This window comes from Cervus elaphus, chromosome 18, assembly GCF_910594005.1.
Source record: "Cervus elaphus chromosome 18, mCerEla1.1, whole genome shotgun sequence".
In the NCBI taxonomy this organism is placed as follows: Eukaryota; Metazoa; Chordata; class Mammalia; order Artiodactyla; family Cervidae; genus Cervus; species Cervus elaphus.
The window spans coordinates 15,331,232-15,347,261 of NC_057832.1; the positions used below are offsets into that span (position 1 = coordinate 15,331,232).

Here is a 16,030-nt window from a genome sequence, read left to right on the forward strand (position 1 = left end):
GGTTAGGCTAGCACCTCAAAATAACCATCTTATTGGGGTCTGGATGCCAGGTTCTTTTATAGATCAGAGAGAAAGAGCAATGAGGAATTAAAGTCAAAAGGCAGACTAGAGAAGGAGAGGCAGTGGGGAAGTAAAATGAAAGGGTCTTTAGTCTTGCCAAACATCTCCCAGGGAATGGCCCGCCTTTGGAAGGAGTGTGTTAATCTCTCCTATTAACAGGTAGGCAGGGACAAACTATCTCTCCATGAGTTGAACAAGTTTACAGTCAAGCAGAGGGACAGGGTCCTCCAGGCAAGCCATTAAGTATGATTATAATAATAAAAGCAATGAAAAGCAAGTCAAAGAAACACTTTCCAACATGAAATCAGAATTGGTTTCCTCCCTGCCACACTTGGAGAGCCCTGGTTTTCAACTGCGGTTTGGATGTCCTGACGGCTCACAGGTGACAGGTCTGTGATAGCCTGAAGTCTACAGGTCCAGATGGACACACTCAGATGGGCTTTGTTTGAAGGTGTTCGGGCCCCAATCAGATCTTTGATTTCTGCTTTTTTTCAAAAAGTGAGAAATTTTCACCTGAAATGTCCTGGTGTTTTCAGTGTTGGCCAACTTGCATGTGTTCACGTGTGCGCTCACACACATGCACACCACGGCATGCTGGATCTGCAGAAGCCTCTCTGGGCATCTGTGCAGCCCATGGAGAGAAGCTGTCATCGTGCGGTCAGGGTGCTGTGTGCAGAGCAAGGCGTGAGAGATGAAGGTCCCTGTGGTTGCACTCAGCGCATGTTCGTGGAATGAAGGATGGGCTGGCAGGAGATTGGGGTGAAAGAAGAGACTGCATTTGTGCGGACCTTGGTGATGAAGGCTTGGTTGGGGGGTGGCAAGAGGTGAAAATGGGGATGGAAAGGCTGACTCAGGGTATTGGGGACATCATTTATTTGGGGAAACCTGGAACAGTGGACATTGATTATTTTCCCTTACTGTTGTCGTTCAGTCGCTCAGTCGTGTCTGACTCTTTGTGACCCCTTGGACTGCAGCACGCCAGGCTTCCTTGTCCCTCACCATCTCCCGGAGCTTGCTCAAACTCATGTCCATTGAGTCAATGATACCATCCAACCATCTCATCCTCTGTTGTCCCCTTCCCCTGCCCTCAATCTTTCCCAGCATCAGGGTCTTTTCCAGTGAGTCAGTTCTTCACATCAGGTGGCCGGAGTACTGGAGCTTCAACTTCAGCATCAGTCCTTCCAATGAATATTCAGGGTTGATTTCCTTTAGGATTGATTGGGTTGATCTCCTGCTTATTACAAAATATTGAGTAGAGTTCCCTGTGCTATACAGTATATCCTTGCTGTTTATCTATTTTATATAGCCTATCCTCTGCCTTGACTTTTCCATCTGTAAAATGGCCCAATATCTGGTCTTCCTAATAGTGGTTGAAGAATGCACTGGTTAAATTTTCAGGCTCTGAAACTAAATTGTCTAATCTGAGAAAGATGTGCCTGTACTTCATATCTATAAAACAGGAATAGTAGTCCCTCCCTGGAGTGTTATTGTGAGGAATAAGTGAATTAACTACACACAGACCTTAAGCCAGAGCAATATATATTTGCTACTTAGTTTAAAGGGAAAAAAATGTAATGCAATAAAGCATAAAAATTATAAAAATATGATGTAGGTCTAAGGTTTTTTCACATAAAAAAGAGAATTAATTTATATTTACTTGTCAGGTTAGAGGACAAGACCCAGCGTCACTCCTAAGGCTTGTGTTAACCAGTGACGTGAACAGTGATGGTTTGAGGCCTCATCCGAACCCCATTGCTGTTTTCCCCGTTTTAAGATTACCTCTTTTGTTTTACAAGTAATACATGGAGAAGTGATGCTATAGAAAATATTAGGAAGTGCACAGGAGTGAAAATAGCAAAACAAATGTCACGGTACCCGTCACCTGCATGCCATTGTTGCCGTTCTTTGCTTTGTCTTTCTAGACTGTTTTATGGTCTATTGCTATAATGTTTATTACTCTTATAAGCAGTATTTCTCAAAAGAGTATTCTAAAGTTTGTTTTCCTAAAAGTCTGTACTGAACATTTTCGAACATCAACTTATATGTTTAAAGGATATTTATTCTTTCACTTTACTTCTCCAGTTTCCCCAGCACCATTTATTGAAGAGGCCGTCTTTTCTTCATTGTTTACCCTTGCCTTTTTTGTTGCAGATTCACTGGCCATCGGTGTGTGGGTCCATTTCGGGGCTTGCTGCCCGGTACCACTGATCTATAATTCTGTTTTTGTGCCAGTCCCACACTGTTTTGTTTATTGTAGCTCTGCAGTATAGCCTAAAGTCAGGAAGCCTGATTCCTCAAGCTCTTGTTTATCTTTCTCAAAATTGCCGTGGCTATTCATGGTCTTTTGTGTCCCCATACACATTTTAAAATTTATTGTTCTAGTTCAGTGGGAAATGCCCTTAGCAACTTGATAGGAATTGCATTGAATATGTAGATTGCCTGCATTGAATCTGTAGACAGTATAGTCATTTTGACAGTATTCTTTTTAATTGGAGGATAATTGCTTTGTGAGCTTCCCCAGGGGCTCAGCAGTAAAGAACCTACTTGCAATACAGGAGACATGGCTTCGATCCCTGGATGAGGAAGATCTCCTGAAGGAGGGTCTGGCAACCCACTTTAGTATTCTTGCCGGGAGAATCTCATGGACAGAGGAGCCTGGCAGGCTACAGTCCGTGGGGTCACAGAGAGTCGGACACGACTGAGTGACTGAGGGTACACACACGCCGTTGCTTTACAGCGTCCTGTTGGTTTCCACTGCACAACAACACGGTCAGTCACAACTAAACAAATATAGATATAGCTACAGATATAGATATGTGCCCTCCCTCTTGCGTCTCCCTCCTGCCCCTGCCCCACCCCACCCCTAGGTTGTCACGGAACCCCAGGATGGGCTCCCTGGGTTATATAGCAGTGTTAGTTCTTCTTAATAACCTAAAGGAAAAAAGAACAGACATACGTATGACTGAAGCACATTATAAATCAGCTACAGTCCAGTGTAAAACAAAATTAAAAATAAAGTATGTTTAACCAATACCAGCATAACATTGTTTTTGTACTATCATTTATTGAAATTCCCTCTTTTTGACCTGTGGTTAGAACATCTTACATTTGTTTGCCATTGTAAATTGTACTGAGCATCTTTGAACCTCCCACAATGCATTCTTGTGGGAATGTTTCTTTAGGATAAATATCTAGAAATGGAATTCTGATGTCTGGTGCTTTGAGACACAATGCCCCAGCACATTGCTGTGCAGGAGAAGCTAATAATTGAGGGCTCATGTAGCCTCTTCATGGCTCCTCCATCTGGAGTCTGGAGGAGGGCAGATGGGAGGAGAGCGGGGTGGGTGGGACAAGGCCCTGGAAGCCAGACACACCTCCTCCCCAGGCCTCCAGGGAAGCTTGGATCTAACTGACACTCAGTAGTCTCAGTTCCAAAATATTTTTAATAAAGTGAGCTTCCTGAGGGTATTGTTAGCATAGGTCCTGAGGCTGAGTAAATGCCAGCTCCTATATAATAGCCAGGGTCTATGTAAAATAAAACTTTTATATAAGGAAGGGCTTCCCTGGTGGCTCAGATGGGTAAAGAATCTGCCTGCAATGCAGGAGACCTGGATTCAATCCCTGAGTCAGGAAGATCCCCTATATAAGTAAGGAGCATATGAATAAATGTGTACATGTATATACATGCATGTATACATACATATACATAGATACACACATGCATGCATGCATGCTAAGTTCAGTCGTGTCTGCCTCTTTGTGACTCCATGGCCTGTAGCTCACCAGGCTCCTTTGTCCATGAGATTCTCCAGGCAAGAATACCAGAGTGGGTTGCCATTCCCTCCTCTAGGGGATCTTCCTGACCCAGGGATCAAGCCCATGTCTCTTATGTCTCCTGCATTGGCAGCTGAGTTCTTTACCACTAGCACCACCTAGGAAGACCCATATACATACACATATGTATATATTAAAAAGCAGAGACATTATTTTGCCAACAAAGGTCCATCTAGTCAAGGTTATGGTTTTTCCAGTGGTCATGTATGGATGTGAGAGTTGGACTATAAAGAAAGCTGAGTGCCAAAGAATTGATGCTTTTGAACTGTGGTGTAGGAGAAGACTCTTGAGAGTCCCTTGGACTCCAAGGAGATCCAACCAGTCCATCCTAAAGGAGATCAGTCCTGGGTGTTCATTGGAAGGACTGATGCTGAAGCTGAAACTCCAATACTTTGGCCACCTGATGCGAAGAGATGACTCATTTGAAAAGTCCTTGATGCTGGGAAAGATTGAAGGCAGGAGAAGAAGGGGACAACAGAGGATGAGATGGTTGGATGGCATCACTGACTCAATGGACATGAGTTTGAGTAAACTCCGGGAGTTGGTGATGGACAGGGAGGCCTGGCGTGCTGCGGTCCGTGGGGTCGCAGAGTCGGACACGCCTGAACAACTGAACTGAACTGATGTATATATTTTATATATAAGTATAAAGTATATATAAATACAAATATAAAAGTATAAAGTATATATAAATATATGTAAGTATATACTTATATATAAAATAAGACTTTGTGTAAGGTCAGTTGCCTTCCTTGAATAATCTGGAGGAGACAAAAATTCCCAAGCATGTTCATCAGAGTGGGTGATTCACTGCCAGATGTTTAAAATCTACAAGGTGAATTAAGAATTTAAAGCAGAGTCAGAAATAAGGTGAAGACCAAGGGGGAGTGGGTGGGTATTAAAATATCATTGAAGCCCCTGCCTCAAAACTGCCACCTCCATCCACAGTGCCCGTGTCTGTGGTGTCAGTCTGGTGGGTTTTCTGGATAATTTATTACATCTTAATGTAGTCCCATCACATCCTCAGTATCATGGACTCATAGGTTCCAGATCTTCAGCTAGTCATGGATCCGGAGCTGGGGCAGTGATTTCAGCTAGAGCAACCTAGACCTGCTGGGAGGCCCCCTTAATTAGCTGGAATTTGTGACCCGCTCAATGGTTCAGAAAGGACTCATGCAAACAGATTCTTCCGCACCAACCCATCCCAAGAGAGGAATACAGTTTAGGCTGTTTCTTTCCAGGAATGCGTACTTTCAAAATGAATTCTCCATAGGGAACAGACTGGTGGTGGCAAGGGGGAGGAGAGTGGGGGAAGGATGGAGTGGGTGGTTGGCACGAGCAGATGTGTAAGCTTTTATATAGAGAATGGATAACTACTGTGTAACACAGGGAACTGTATTCAATATCCTGTGATACACCATGATGGAAAAGAAGATGAAAACGAATGTATTAGATGTATAACTGAGTCTCACTTTGCTGGTACAGCTGAAATTAACACAGCGCTGTAAATTCTACTTCAATTTAAAAAATGTGCTCTACACTTTTCCTGGTTGTCCATTTTCTCTTAGTGTTGAAGAGTGCCAATATATTGATTTTTTTATTGAAGTCTATTTGATTTCAAGTGTCCAGCAAAATGATTCAGTTATACATGCACACATATATATTCTTTTTCAGATTATTTTGGTTTTAGGTTATTACAAGATATTGAACACAGGTCCCTGTGCTATACAGTAGGTCCTCATTGTAATTATTGATTTTTAAAAGTTCCTGTGACCCAGAAGGCCCTAAATACTTATAAGAATGAACGATGAGGAGGAAGGGTCCTTAGAAGCTGCTGGCTGTCAACAGCTTTGTTGATTTCAGGTCGGAAGCTGTCCCCTCACTTATCCTTCCTCTTGTCACCTTTCCAGGAGGAAGATGAAGGCTCGCGCTCCCCCGCCTCCTGGGAAGCCTGCCACCCCCAACTTGCACAGCGGACAGAGATCTCCTCGCAGAGCATCCCCTGGGCCCCCACAGAACCAGCTCAGCAGGAAGCACTCGCTGGACGGCGGGGTGGTGGCCATGACCGTCGTGCTGCCCAGCGGGCTGGAGAAGAGAAGTGTGGTCAACGGGAGGTGAGGGCCCGGCTGGGGCCAGCGAGGGGAGGTGATGCAATGCAGCGTGTGAGGCCTCGGGGTGTAAATCTGGGCCTAGGAACAACCTGCAGGGTCTCACCCCCCAGGCTGGGTGCCAGCGAGCTCACCACGCTCACCCTGATCCTTGGGGCCGCACAGCTCACTCCTGTTGGAGGCGGGCTCAGAGAGGAGGGCGGTCTCAGGCCCACAGGCCGACTCCCGGTAGGGGACCACCACCCGGGTCAGTGCCGGCCTCCTGGGCCCTTACACAGCATAGCTGGGGGCAGCCCCCTGAGGGACCGTGCGCAGGCCCACTTACAGACTGTCGGAGGTGTAACTGCAACCACTTACCAACTTTCCAAATGAAAACAGTGCAAGCTTACATTAAGGGATACAGTGTGATGCGTGGAGTTGGCATTGAAGGGAATCAATTTCCAAACCCTCGATTTCCACCTGAATCCTTATTGAGAGCTGATCTGCCTGTCAAGGGGCCTGTAGCCAAGGTTACATCCACCACCCAAGCTAAATTAGGCTTAGGGTTCGGGTTAGGGTTAGACCTGATCTGCCTGTCAAAGTGCCTGTAGCCAAGGTCACGGATTGACTTTTCTTCCCATCCCTTCCCAGTTGTAAAAGATACAACTGAAGCATTTGTAATATTCCAGAGTATTGATATTAATAGAATTTTAATAGTTTTTAATGCTAATAGAATTTCTAATATGATGTTTGATATTTATCAAAATAGATCATAATCACATTGTTTAATCATTTTTGTACTACTGTTACTAGCTCAATCTGTAATTTAAAAATTTAACAAAATCACAGGAAACAATTTCATCTAAATGTTTATACACTTTATTATGTAGAATATGATAGAGTGATCAATTATAAAGACATTCACCACAAAAATATTTTTGTATGATTCTGAAGCAGGAGTGAATGGGAGTTGTATTTCTAGAAAACCAAGGAAGGTAAGAAATGATGTAAAATATTTAAATCTTCAAAAACCATTTGCTTGAGAATTTTAAAAATGGATAATGGATAACCACATCACTCTGGGTGTTTTTATTCTCATCGATACATTGAAAAGAGTGATAGAAGAGTTTTGTGTAAAGATATTCTTATTCTGATTCTACTTGAAATTGCATCCTTTGCAACTACTTTAGTTTTATAAAGAAAATTTCAGGTAATGATTTACTGGAGCAAAGGGGTTCACAGGTTTTTAAAATTATTTTATGCACCATGTACACAAAAATTTGAGGAACGTTGCTCCTGGCCTTAATATTTTCCTAGGATACAACATCTTTACCTCTAAGAGGTGATGCAAAACAGCTTTTCATCCATTGGGGGACACTAGGACATGCTCCTTGTGGCTGCCTCCTGGCAGAAGGCCCCGGAGCCAGAAGTTAAGACCCACGTTGGATTCCTGTGGCCCAGCATTCATAGAGGGGAGGAGTTCCTGTGGGCAGGTTCATGATAGAAAAGTTCAGGTTTCTGGAGTGTCTGTGTTTCTTCTTTTACAGAGTGATCTCTGTCCTAAGTATACTTTTCTCACTTAAACTTGAGAAACAGACCATATTATCATAGATTTAGATGCATGTAAGCCAGATTTCAACAGTATGTGAACTGTGAACTTCCAGATGTTCAAGCTGGTTTTAGAAAAGGCAGAGGAACCAGAGATCAAATTGCCAACATCTGTTAGATCATCGAAAAAGCAACAGAGTTCCAGAAAAACCTCTATTTCTGCTTTATTGATTATGCCAAAGCCTTTAACTGTGTGGATCACCACAAACTGTGGAAAATTCTTAAAGAGATGACCTGACCTGCCTCTTGAGAAATCTGTATGCAGGTCAAGAAGCAACAGTTAGAACTGGACATGAAACAACAGACTGGTTCCAAATAGGAAAAGGAGTACGTCAAGGCTGTATATTGTCACCCTGCTTATTTAACTTCTATGCAGAGTACATCATGAGAAACGCTGGGCTGGAGGAAGCACAAGCTGGAATCAAGATTACCGGGAGAAATATCAATAACTTCAGGTATGCAGATGATACCACCCTTATGGCAGAAAGCGAAAAAGAACTAAACAGCCTCTTGATGAAAGTGAAAGAAGAGAGTGAAAAAGCTGGCTTAAAGCTCAACATTCAGAAAACTAAGATCATGGCATCTGGTCCCATCACTTCATGGCAAATAGATGGTGAAGCAGTGTCAGACTTTCTTTTCTTGGGCTCCAAAATCACTGCAGATTGTGACTGCAGCCATGAAATTAAAAGACGCTTTCTCCTTGGAAGGAAAGTTATGACCAACCTAGATAGGATATTTAAAAGCAGAGACATTACTTTGCCAACAAAGGTCCGTCTAGTCAAGGCTATGGGGCTGTGGTTTCTCCAGTAGTCATGTATGGATATGAGAGTTGGACTATAAAGAAAGCTGAGTGCCGAAGAATTGATGCTTTTGAGCTGTGGTGTTGGGTGAAACTCTTGAGAGTCCCTTGGACTGCAAGGAGATCCAACCAGTCCATCCCAAAGGAGATCAGTCCTGGGTGTCCATTGGAAGGACTGATGTTGAAGCTGAAGCTCCAATATTTTGGCCACCTGATGCGAAGAACTGATTAGTTTGAAAAGACCCTGATGCTGGGAAAGATTGAAGGTGGGAAGAGAAGGGGATGACAGAGGATGAGATGGCTGGATGGCATCACCGACTCAATGGTCATGAGTTTGAGTAGGCTCCGGGAGTTGGTGATGGACAGGGAGGCCTGGCGTGCTGCGATTCATGGGGTCAGAAAGAGTCAGACACAACTGAGTGACTGAACTGAACTGAGTTTTATCAGGAAAGTATTAGGGGTACTCACCATTCTTATATTAATATTTGGGCTCAATTTCTAGTTGTATTTTAGCAAGTCACTTTATTGAAATATGATTAACCTATAAAAGTTGCCACGTTGACTGTGTACGACTTAATGAGTTTGTGAATAAGGGTACACATGTGAAACCATGACTTCTATCAGTCTAGTTACATATTTTTTTTAAAGAAAATGGACTCACAGATCCTGTCTTAAAGTACACACAGGTCTGGTTTTATAAATGCACAAGGAGAGATAGAATATCTGCTTGAAAACTAAAAACACTATTTTGAAAAGTGTTTTCAAACTGAACATATTCTTCCAATTTTATCTTTAGTTTTCATTTTCTTCCAAAGTAGAAGTTATCATGGTGCCATTTTGCGATGCAGCTATGAGAGCGGGTTCAGCCGTAGAGATTAAGTATTAAAATAGATTTCTCTTTTCTGAGTAGTAAATACTTATCCCTTCCCAAGGTTTCCTGCAGCAGCCTGTGGGCTCCCTCAGCAGCTTGTAACTTGCTGACGCGGCAGCTTCTTGCTGCAGGAATTGGTTTTATGTGTCCTACTCTTTAATAATGTAAGAGCGGGCCAAAGTCACATCCTGACCCGCGCTGAAACCAGATCTCCTAGTTGTTTATCAGTTGTGATTTCTCTCTTCCATTTTATCAGAGAACATGCCCACCTTTTTGCAGGATAAGCAAATTTATAATTTATAGTTAGTACCTTAACCACACTATTTCCAAACATGGAAGATTCTCACAAGGAAAGCACATTAGTACATGAAGTCTGGCATATTCTTCATATGGCAGTGATTTTTCTTTCTCTTTTTTTAAAGTTTCCTTTGGACTTAAAAACACAATTCCCAGTCTGTTCTTAGATGAGACATGGGAACAGGTGTTCTGGAACTTTCTTAAGGAAGATGCTCTGGTGGGTGCCCTTTTAGGAAGGGTGCTGTCAGCACTGCTCAGGGTCCCTGCGAGGAGAATGCTGTCCCCTCACTCTAATTGGAAGACAAGTAGAGAGAAGGTCTTTGAAAGGACAATGCCCTTCGGCAAAAGGGAGCTTCATAAATGGTGCGAAGCATTCACGTGTCGGGGCTGTGTCATCCTGCCGTGGTCAGCTAACTCACGTCCAGTTGGCACGCGTGCCCCCAGGGCCTGGGACAGGCGGAGGCAGCGTTCTCTTCTCAGAGTCCAGGAAACCTCTCCCGGTGTTCAGTGCTGCGATTCTGCTGCTGTGGGCTGTCAGACCCTTTTTGTAACAGCCCAGTTTACAACTCTGTGTGGATCTGCAGGTCCCAGGCCTTGTCAACAGCACAAGGCCCCCGTGGTATAAGTGTTATCCTCAGTGCCTCTTCTGGAGAGAGCTCGCCTGCTCCCAGGTGAAGGGGAGGGGCAGCGAGCCCAGCCTGGTCTTCCTCCTTCACCTGCCCGGCAAGGTGCGGGCCATGCCCCTGCAGAGGAGGGCAGGGAGCTGGCCTCTCTTCAGCACCAGGACATGAAGGGATGAAGCTGGGAAGGGCAGCTGGGACTCAGGGGACTCTGCCAGAAGAACATTTTCCATGTAGCAGGCTAACAGTCAGGTTTGGTTTACTTTGATTTACATTTTTACTTAAAGAATACCCTTTTTAAAAAATACTTTATTTTTCAGAGCAGTTTTAAATTCACAGCAAAATTGAGAGGAAGGCAGTGATATTTCTCACACACCCCCTGCCCCTGTATACACCCGACTTCCTCCACTATCACAACTCTCACCAGAGTGGTGCATCTCTTCTAACTAATGAACCAGCACGCACACATCATTTCCCCTGAAGTCCATCGTTTACACTAGGGTTCATGCTTCTTGTTGTATGTCCTGTGGGTCTGGACAAATGTATCATGACATGTGTCCACCATTATAGTATGATACGGAGTGTTTTCATTGCCTTAAAAATCCTCCCGGAGAAAATTCCTGGGATATAAATCCTTATGTGATGTTAACAGGAGATGAATCTTTTTGAACATATAATACATTTGATTATCATGGTCCTAATTCACCGTTTCTAGTGACTGCCTCCCGAATGTTTTTGCCTTATTAAGTCATTGCTTGTTTGAGCTAAATATAAGAGAAGTTTAAAAAAAAAAAACAAACACAGTCATTCTGGTGATGCAGAATGTCATCAAGAGTTTCCAATTACTACTAAGTTTCTTTGTGAGAATCTTTCCTACAAGGAAATAGCCTGGTTAAGGGGCTGATCATATATTCTCAACTCCTTGCTTATCCTGTGAAAAGGTGAGGGTATTCTGTACTGAAGCCATGATTTAATCTTTCATAGAAGATGCTATTACTGTTTTGAATTTGGTGCTAAACCAATCATCCTAAGAGACAGGCTCCTTTTGTGAGAGACTGAACAGACTGGGATCCAAACAGACTGAAAAAATGAAAATGATCATTTATTGATTATTGAACTCTTAGCTTTCATGGGACACTGAGAAGAGGACATCCCAGCAAACAGAAGGAAATAAATAGCATTTGCAAAAGGACTAGTTTGTGTAAGAAGGGGAAAGTTTAGTGTTGCTGGAACCTGGATTGAGAAGGGTAGATGCGTGGGCCTGGACTCAAGGGCCGGCCAGCTTCCAGGAGTCTGCTGGCCTGGCTATCCTGTGGTTCCACGTGCCGCTGACAAGATTACACGTGCCGCTGGGAGCACACCGGTCCACTCCAGTGCTGGGCAGGTCAGGAGAAAGCTGGTGCATCAAAGCGTAATTTTAACTTACACTTAGGAAACAGTAGCTGTGCCTTAGAGGTAGCATGCAAATTTCACATGTATTTTTTTTTTTAAAGAAGTATAGCCAATTAACAATGTTGTGATAGTTTCAGGTGGACAGTAAAGGAACTCAGTCATACATATACATGTATCCGTTCTCTCCCAGATCACATGCATTTTAAAAATAAATACTAATGGGCAACTTTAAAGATACCTGGGCTGTGTCCCAGGTCCCCCAGTGGGCGGGTTGACTCGACTACTGAGTGAGAGACAGAAGAAAACCTGCTCCCATGTGACCTGGACACAGGAAGCGCTAGATTCCTAAGTCACATGACTGCCAAGATAGAGGTTAATGATATCGAGGTTGCAGTTAAGAAAAACACAAGTTTTCATGATCGGAACCCAACCACAATGCACCCCTTGTTGAGATCACCCATCCACGCCTGTCCAGGTACTATCTCATGGCATCCTGTCCATCAGGATAACTGTCAGGCTCCCAGCTTCTGAAATCTCCCTGCAGGTCAAGGTGTTCCAACCAGCAGTGTCTTTTAAACAGTTCTACAAATTGGATGCCTTTGGAGCAGGTAGGCCCCACCAGTTGGCATGCAGCCCCACTCCTTCTTGTCACATACTCAGGCCCTCTGTAGGCTGGGGCAGCTGCCTGGCTTCTGGTGACATTTAGGTTTTGTGAGGATGGGACCAGCACTCAGATTTGCCTCCGTCATCCTGACGGCCAGGCTTCTGACTTGTACCTGAGGTGCAAGCACTCCTGGTCATTTTTCTGCAGTCTTGTAACTCAGCAGTGGCCACAGGGCTGGAAAAGGCAGTTTTCATTCCAATCCCTAAGAAAGGCAATCCCAAAGAATGCTCAAACTACCCCACTCACACACTAGCAAAGTAATCCTCAAAATTCTCCAAGCTACGCTTTAACAGTATGTGAACTGAGAACTTGCAGATATTCAAGTGGGATTTAGAAAAGGCAGAGGAATCAGAGATGAAATTGCCAACATCCGCTGGATCATAGAAAAAGCAAGAGAGTCCCAGAAAAACATCTACTTCTGCTTTATTCACTATGCTAAAGCCTTTGTGTGAATCACAGCACACTGGAAAATTCTTAAAGAGATGGAAATACCAGACCACCTTACTACTGCCTCCTGAGAAACCTGTCAAGAAGCAACAGTTAGAACTGGACATGGAACAATGGACTGGTTCCAAACTAGGAAGGGAGTACGTTAAGCCTGTATATTGTCACCCTGCTTAATTAACTTATATGCAGAGTACATCATGGGAAATGCCAGGCTGGATGAAGCACAAGCTGAAATCAAGATTACCAGGAGAAATATCAATAACCTCAGATATGCAGATGACACCACCCTTGTGGCAGAAAGCAAAGAGGAACTAAAGAGCCTCTTGAAAGTAAAAGAGGAGAGTGAAAAAGCTGACTTAAAGCTCAACATTCAGAAAACTAAGATCATGGCATCTGGTCCCATCACTTCATGGCAAATAGATGGGGAAACAATGGAAACAGTGAGAGACTTTCTTTTCTTGGGCTCCAAAATCACTACAGATGGTGACTGAAACCATGAAATTAAAAGACTCTTGCTCCTTGGAAGAAAAGCTATGACAAACCTAGGTAGCATATTAAAAAGCAGAGACATTACTTTGCCAACAAAGGTCTGTTTAGTCAAAGCTATGGTTTTTTCAGTAGTCATGAATGGATGTGAGAGTTGGACCATAAAGAAAGCTGAGCACCAAAGAATTGATGCTTTTGAACTATGGTGTTGGAGAAGACTCTTGAGAGTCCCTTGGACTGCAAGGAGGTCCAACCAGCCAATCCTAAATGGAAGCAGTCCTGAGGACTGATGCTAAAGCTGAAGCTCCAATACTTTGCCCACCTGATGTGAAGAACTGACCCTTTTGAAAAGACCCCGATGCTGGGAAAGATTGAAGATGAGAGGAGAAGGGGATGACAGAGGATGAGATGGTTGGATGGCATCCCTGACTTGATGGACATGAACTTGAGAAGCTCTGGGAGTTGGTGTTGGACTAGGAAGCCTTGCATGCTGCAGTCTATGGGATCACAAAGAGGCCGACATGACTGAGCATCTGAACTGAACTGAACTGTTCTCTCAGGCCTCACCTAATAGGCCCAGGACTTAAGCGGTCATAAAACAGAACTCTTCCTGGTGACCCCAGCCTCAAACCCAGAGCCCCGCCTCTGATGCATAGACCCTCTCTGGGCAGGCCCACTCACAACTTGTCGTTTCCTGTTTCTGTGTTGCCAGGTGATGCTGCTGAACTGGACTTCTCTGACTCTATTACACCAGAGCCTCCCTGAGTCAGGCCTCCGGCTACCTCCTGGCCTCAGTCCCACAGAAGAAAGTAGACCCATTCAGCCAGTGTGAGATTTGACATGCAGTGCACACAGATTAAGTTTTTGTATTAACACTGCAGCGACCTTAGTGTGGTTTGTACGCTTGACGCTGTGGACCTATTTATGCAGTCCTTGCCTCGGTACCAAGTGCTCATTTCATGGGGACTGATGGTGCAGTGGTTTTCACTAGGGCCCCAGACCCAGCAGTCTGGGCTTTGCGCTTCAGAACACGTTAGACTTTGAGAACCCTGCTACCATGAGCGCGATGACTCTGCTAGGTGCCAGTGCACCTGGGCAAGTGCAGGGTCCCCAAGGTGCGTCCAGGGTCTCAGAAGGAAGCTGTCGGATGGCTACGGTAAGCAGTTCAGGGGTCTCTAGCAGCCCGTTCAAGGCCAGCTTTGTGAACTGGATGGACGTGCCCTTTTTCAGAGAAGGAAGAGCCCGCCTCCAGCCAGCCTGACGGAATGGGACGCAGCCTGACTCCCATGTGTCCCACAGATGCCCCACTCCCCTGGGCCCCACACGTGCTCTGCACCTGAGGGTGTAATGTGGCAAAGGCTCTTCCTTGCTCTGTCCAACCATCCACCAGGATTTCAAAAAGAACTGCACAGGAAACAAGACCAGGTTTTTCTTATTGAAACCACCGACTCATGCAAATCATTTTTTGGGAAGTTCTATGTAATTGAAGAAAGTGGGGAAAACCACTAGACCTTTCAGGTATGACCTAAATCAAATCCCTTATGAAGTAAGAAATAGATTTAAGGGACTAGATCTGATAGACAGAGTGCCTGATGAACTATGGACAGAGCTTCATGTCATTGTACAGGAGACAGGGATCAAGACCATCCCCATGGAAAAGAAGTGCAAAAAAGCAAAATGGATGTCCGAGGAGGCCTTACAAATAGCTGTGAAAAGAAGAGAAGCAAAAAGCAAAGGAGAAAAGGAAAGATATACCCATTTGAATGCAGAGTTCAAAAAAATAGCAAGGGGAGATAACAAAGCCTTCCTCAGCAATCAATGCAAAGAAATAGAGGAAAACAATAAAATGGGAAAGACTAGAGATCTATTCAAGAAAATTAGAGATACCAAGGGAACATTTCATGCAAAGATGCACTCAATAAAGGACAGAAATGGTATGGACCTCAAAGAAGCAGAAGATATTAAGAAGAGGTGGCAAGAATACACAGAACTATACAAAAAAAAATCTTCATGTCCCAGATAATCCTGATGGTGTGATCACTCACCTAGAGTCAAACATCTTGGAATGTGAAGTCAAGTGGGCCTTAGGAAGCATCACTATGAACAAAGCTAGTGGAAGTGATGGAATTCCAGTTGACCTATTTCAAATCCTGAAAGATGATCCTGTGAAAGTGCTGCACTCAATATGCCCGCAAATTCGGAAAACTCAGCAGTGGCCATAGGAATGGAAAAGATCAGTTTTCATTCCAATCCCAAAGAAAGGCAATGCCAAAGAATGCTCAAACCACTGCATAATTGCATTCATCTCACACACTAGCAAAGTAATGCTCAAAACTCTCCAAGCCAGACTTCAGCAATATGTGAACCGTGAACTTCCAGATGTTCAAGCTGGTTTTAGAAAAGGCAGAGGAACCAGAGATCAAATTGCCAACATCTGCTGGATCACTGAAAAAGCAAGAGAGTTCCAGAAAAACCTCTATTTCTGCTTTATTGACTATGCCAAAGCCTTTGTCTGTGTGGATCACAATAAACTATGGAAATTTCTTAAAGAGATGGGAATACCAGACCACCTGACCTACCTCTTGAGAAACCTGTATGCAGGTCAGGAAGCAACAGTTAAAACTGGACAGGGAACAACATACTGGTTCCAAATAGGAAAAGGAGTATGTCAAGGCTGTATATTGTCACCCTGCTTATTTAACTTTTATGCAGATTACATCATGAGAATTGCTGGGCTGGATGAATCACACACTGGAATCAAGATTACCAGGAGAAATATCAATAACTTTAGATATGCAGATGACACCACCCTTATGGCAGAAAGTGAAGAGGAACTAAAAAGCCTCTTGATGAAAGTGAAAGAGG

At 44.0% G+C, this 16,030-nt stretch overlaps 1 protein-coding gene across 4 annotated transcripts in view; it reads left to right on the forward strand.

The window, feature by feature from the left end:
• COBL (cordon-bleu WH2 repeat protein) overlaps positions 1 to 16,030 on the forward strand; it is a 304,756-nt gene that overhangs the window by 95,818 nt on the left and 192,908 nt on the right. For all 4 annotated transcript variants that reach the window (XM_043872647.1, XM_043872649.1, XM_043872648.1 and 1 more), the window contains exon 2: positions 5,805 to 6,008. In XM_043872647.1, coding sequence (XP_043728582.1) covers positions 5,805 to 6,008 — 204 coding nt within the window. The remainder of the gene's footprint in view (positions 1 to 5,804; positions 6,009 to 16,030) is intronic.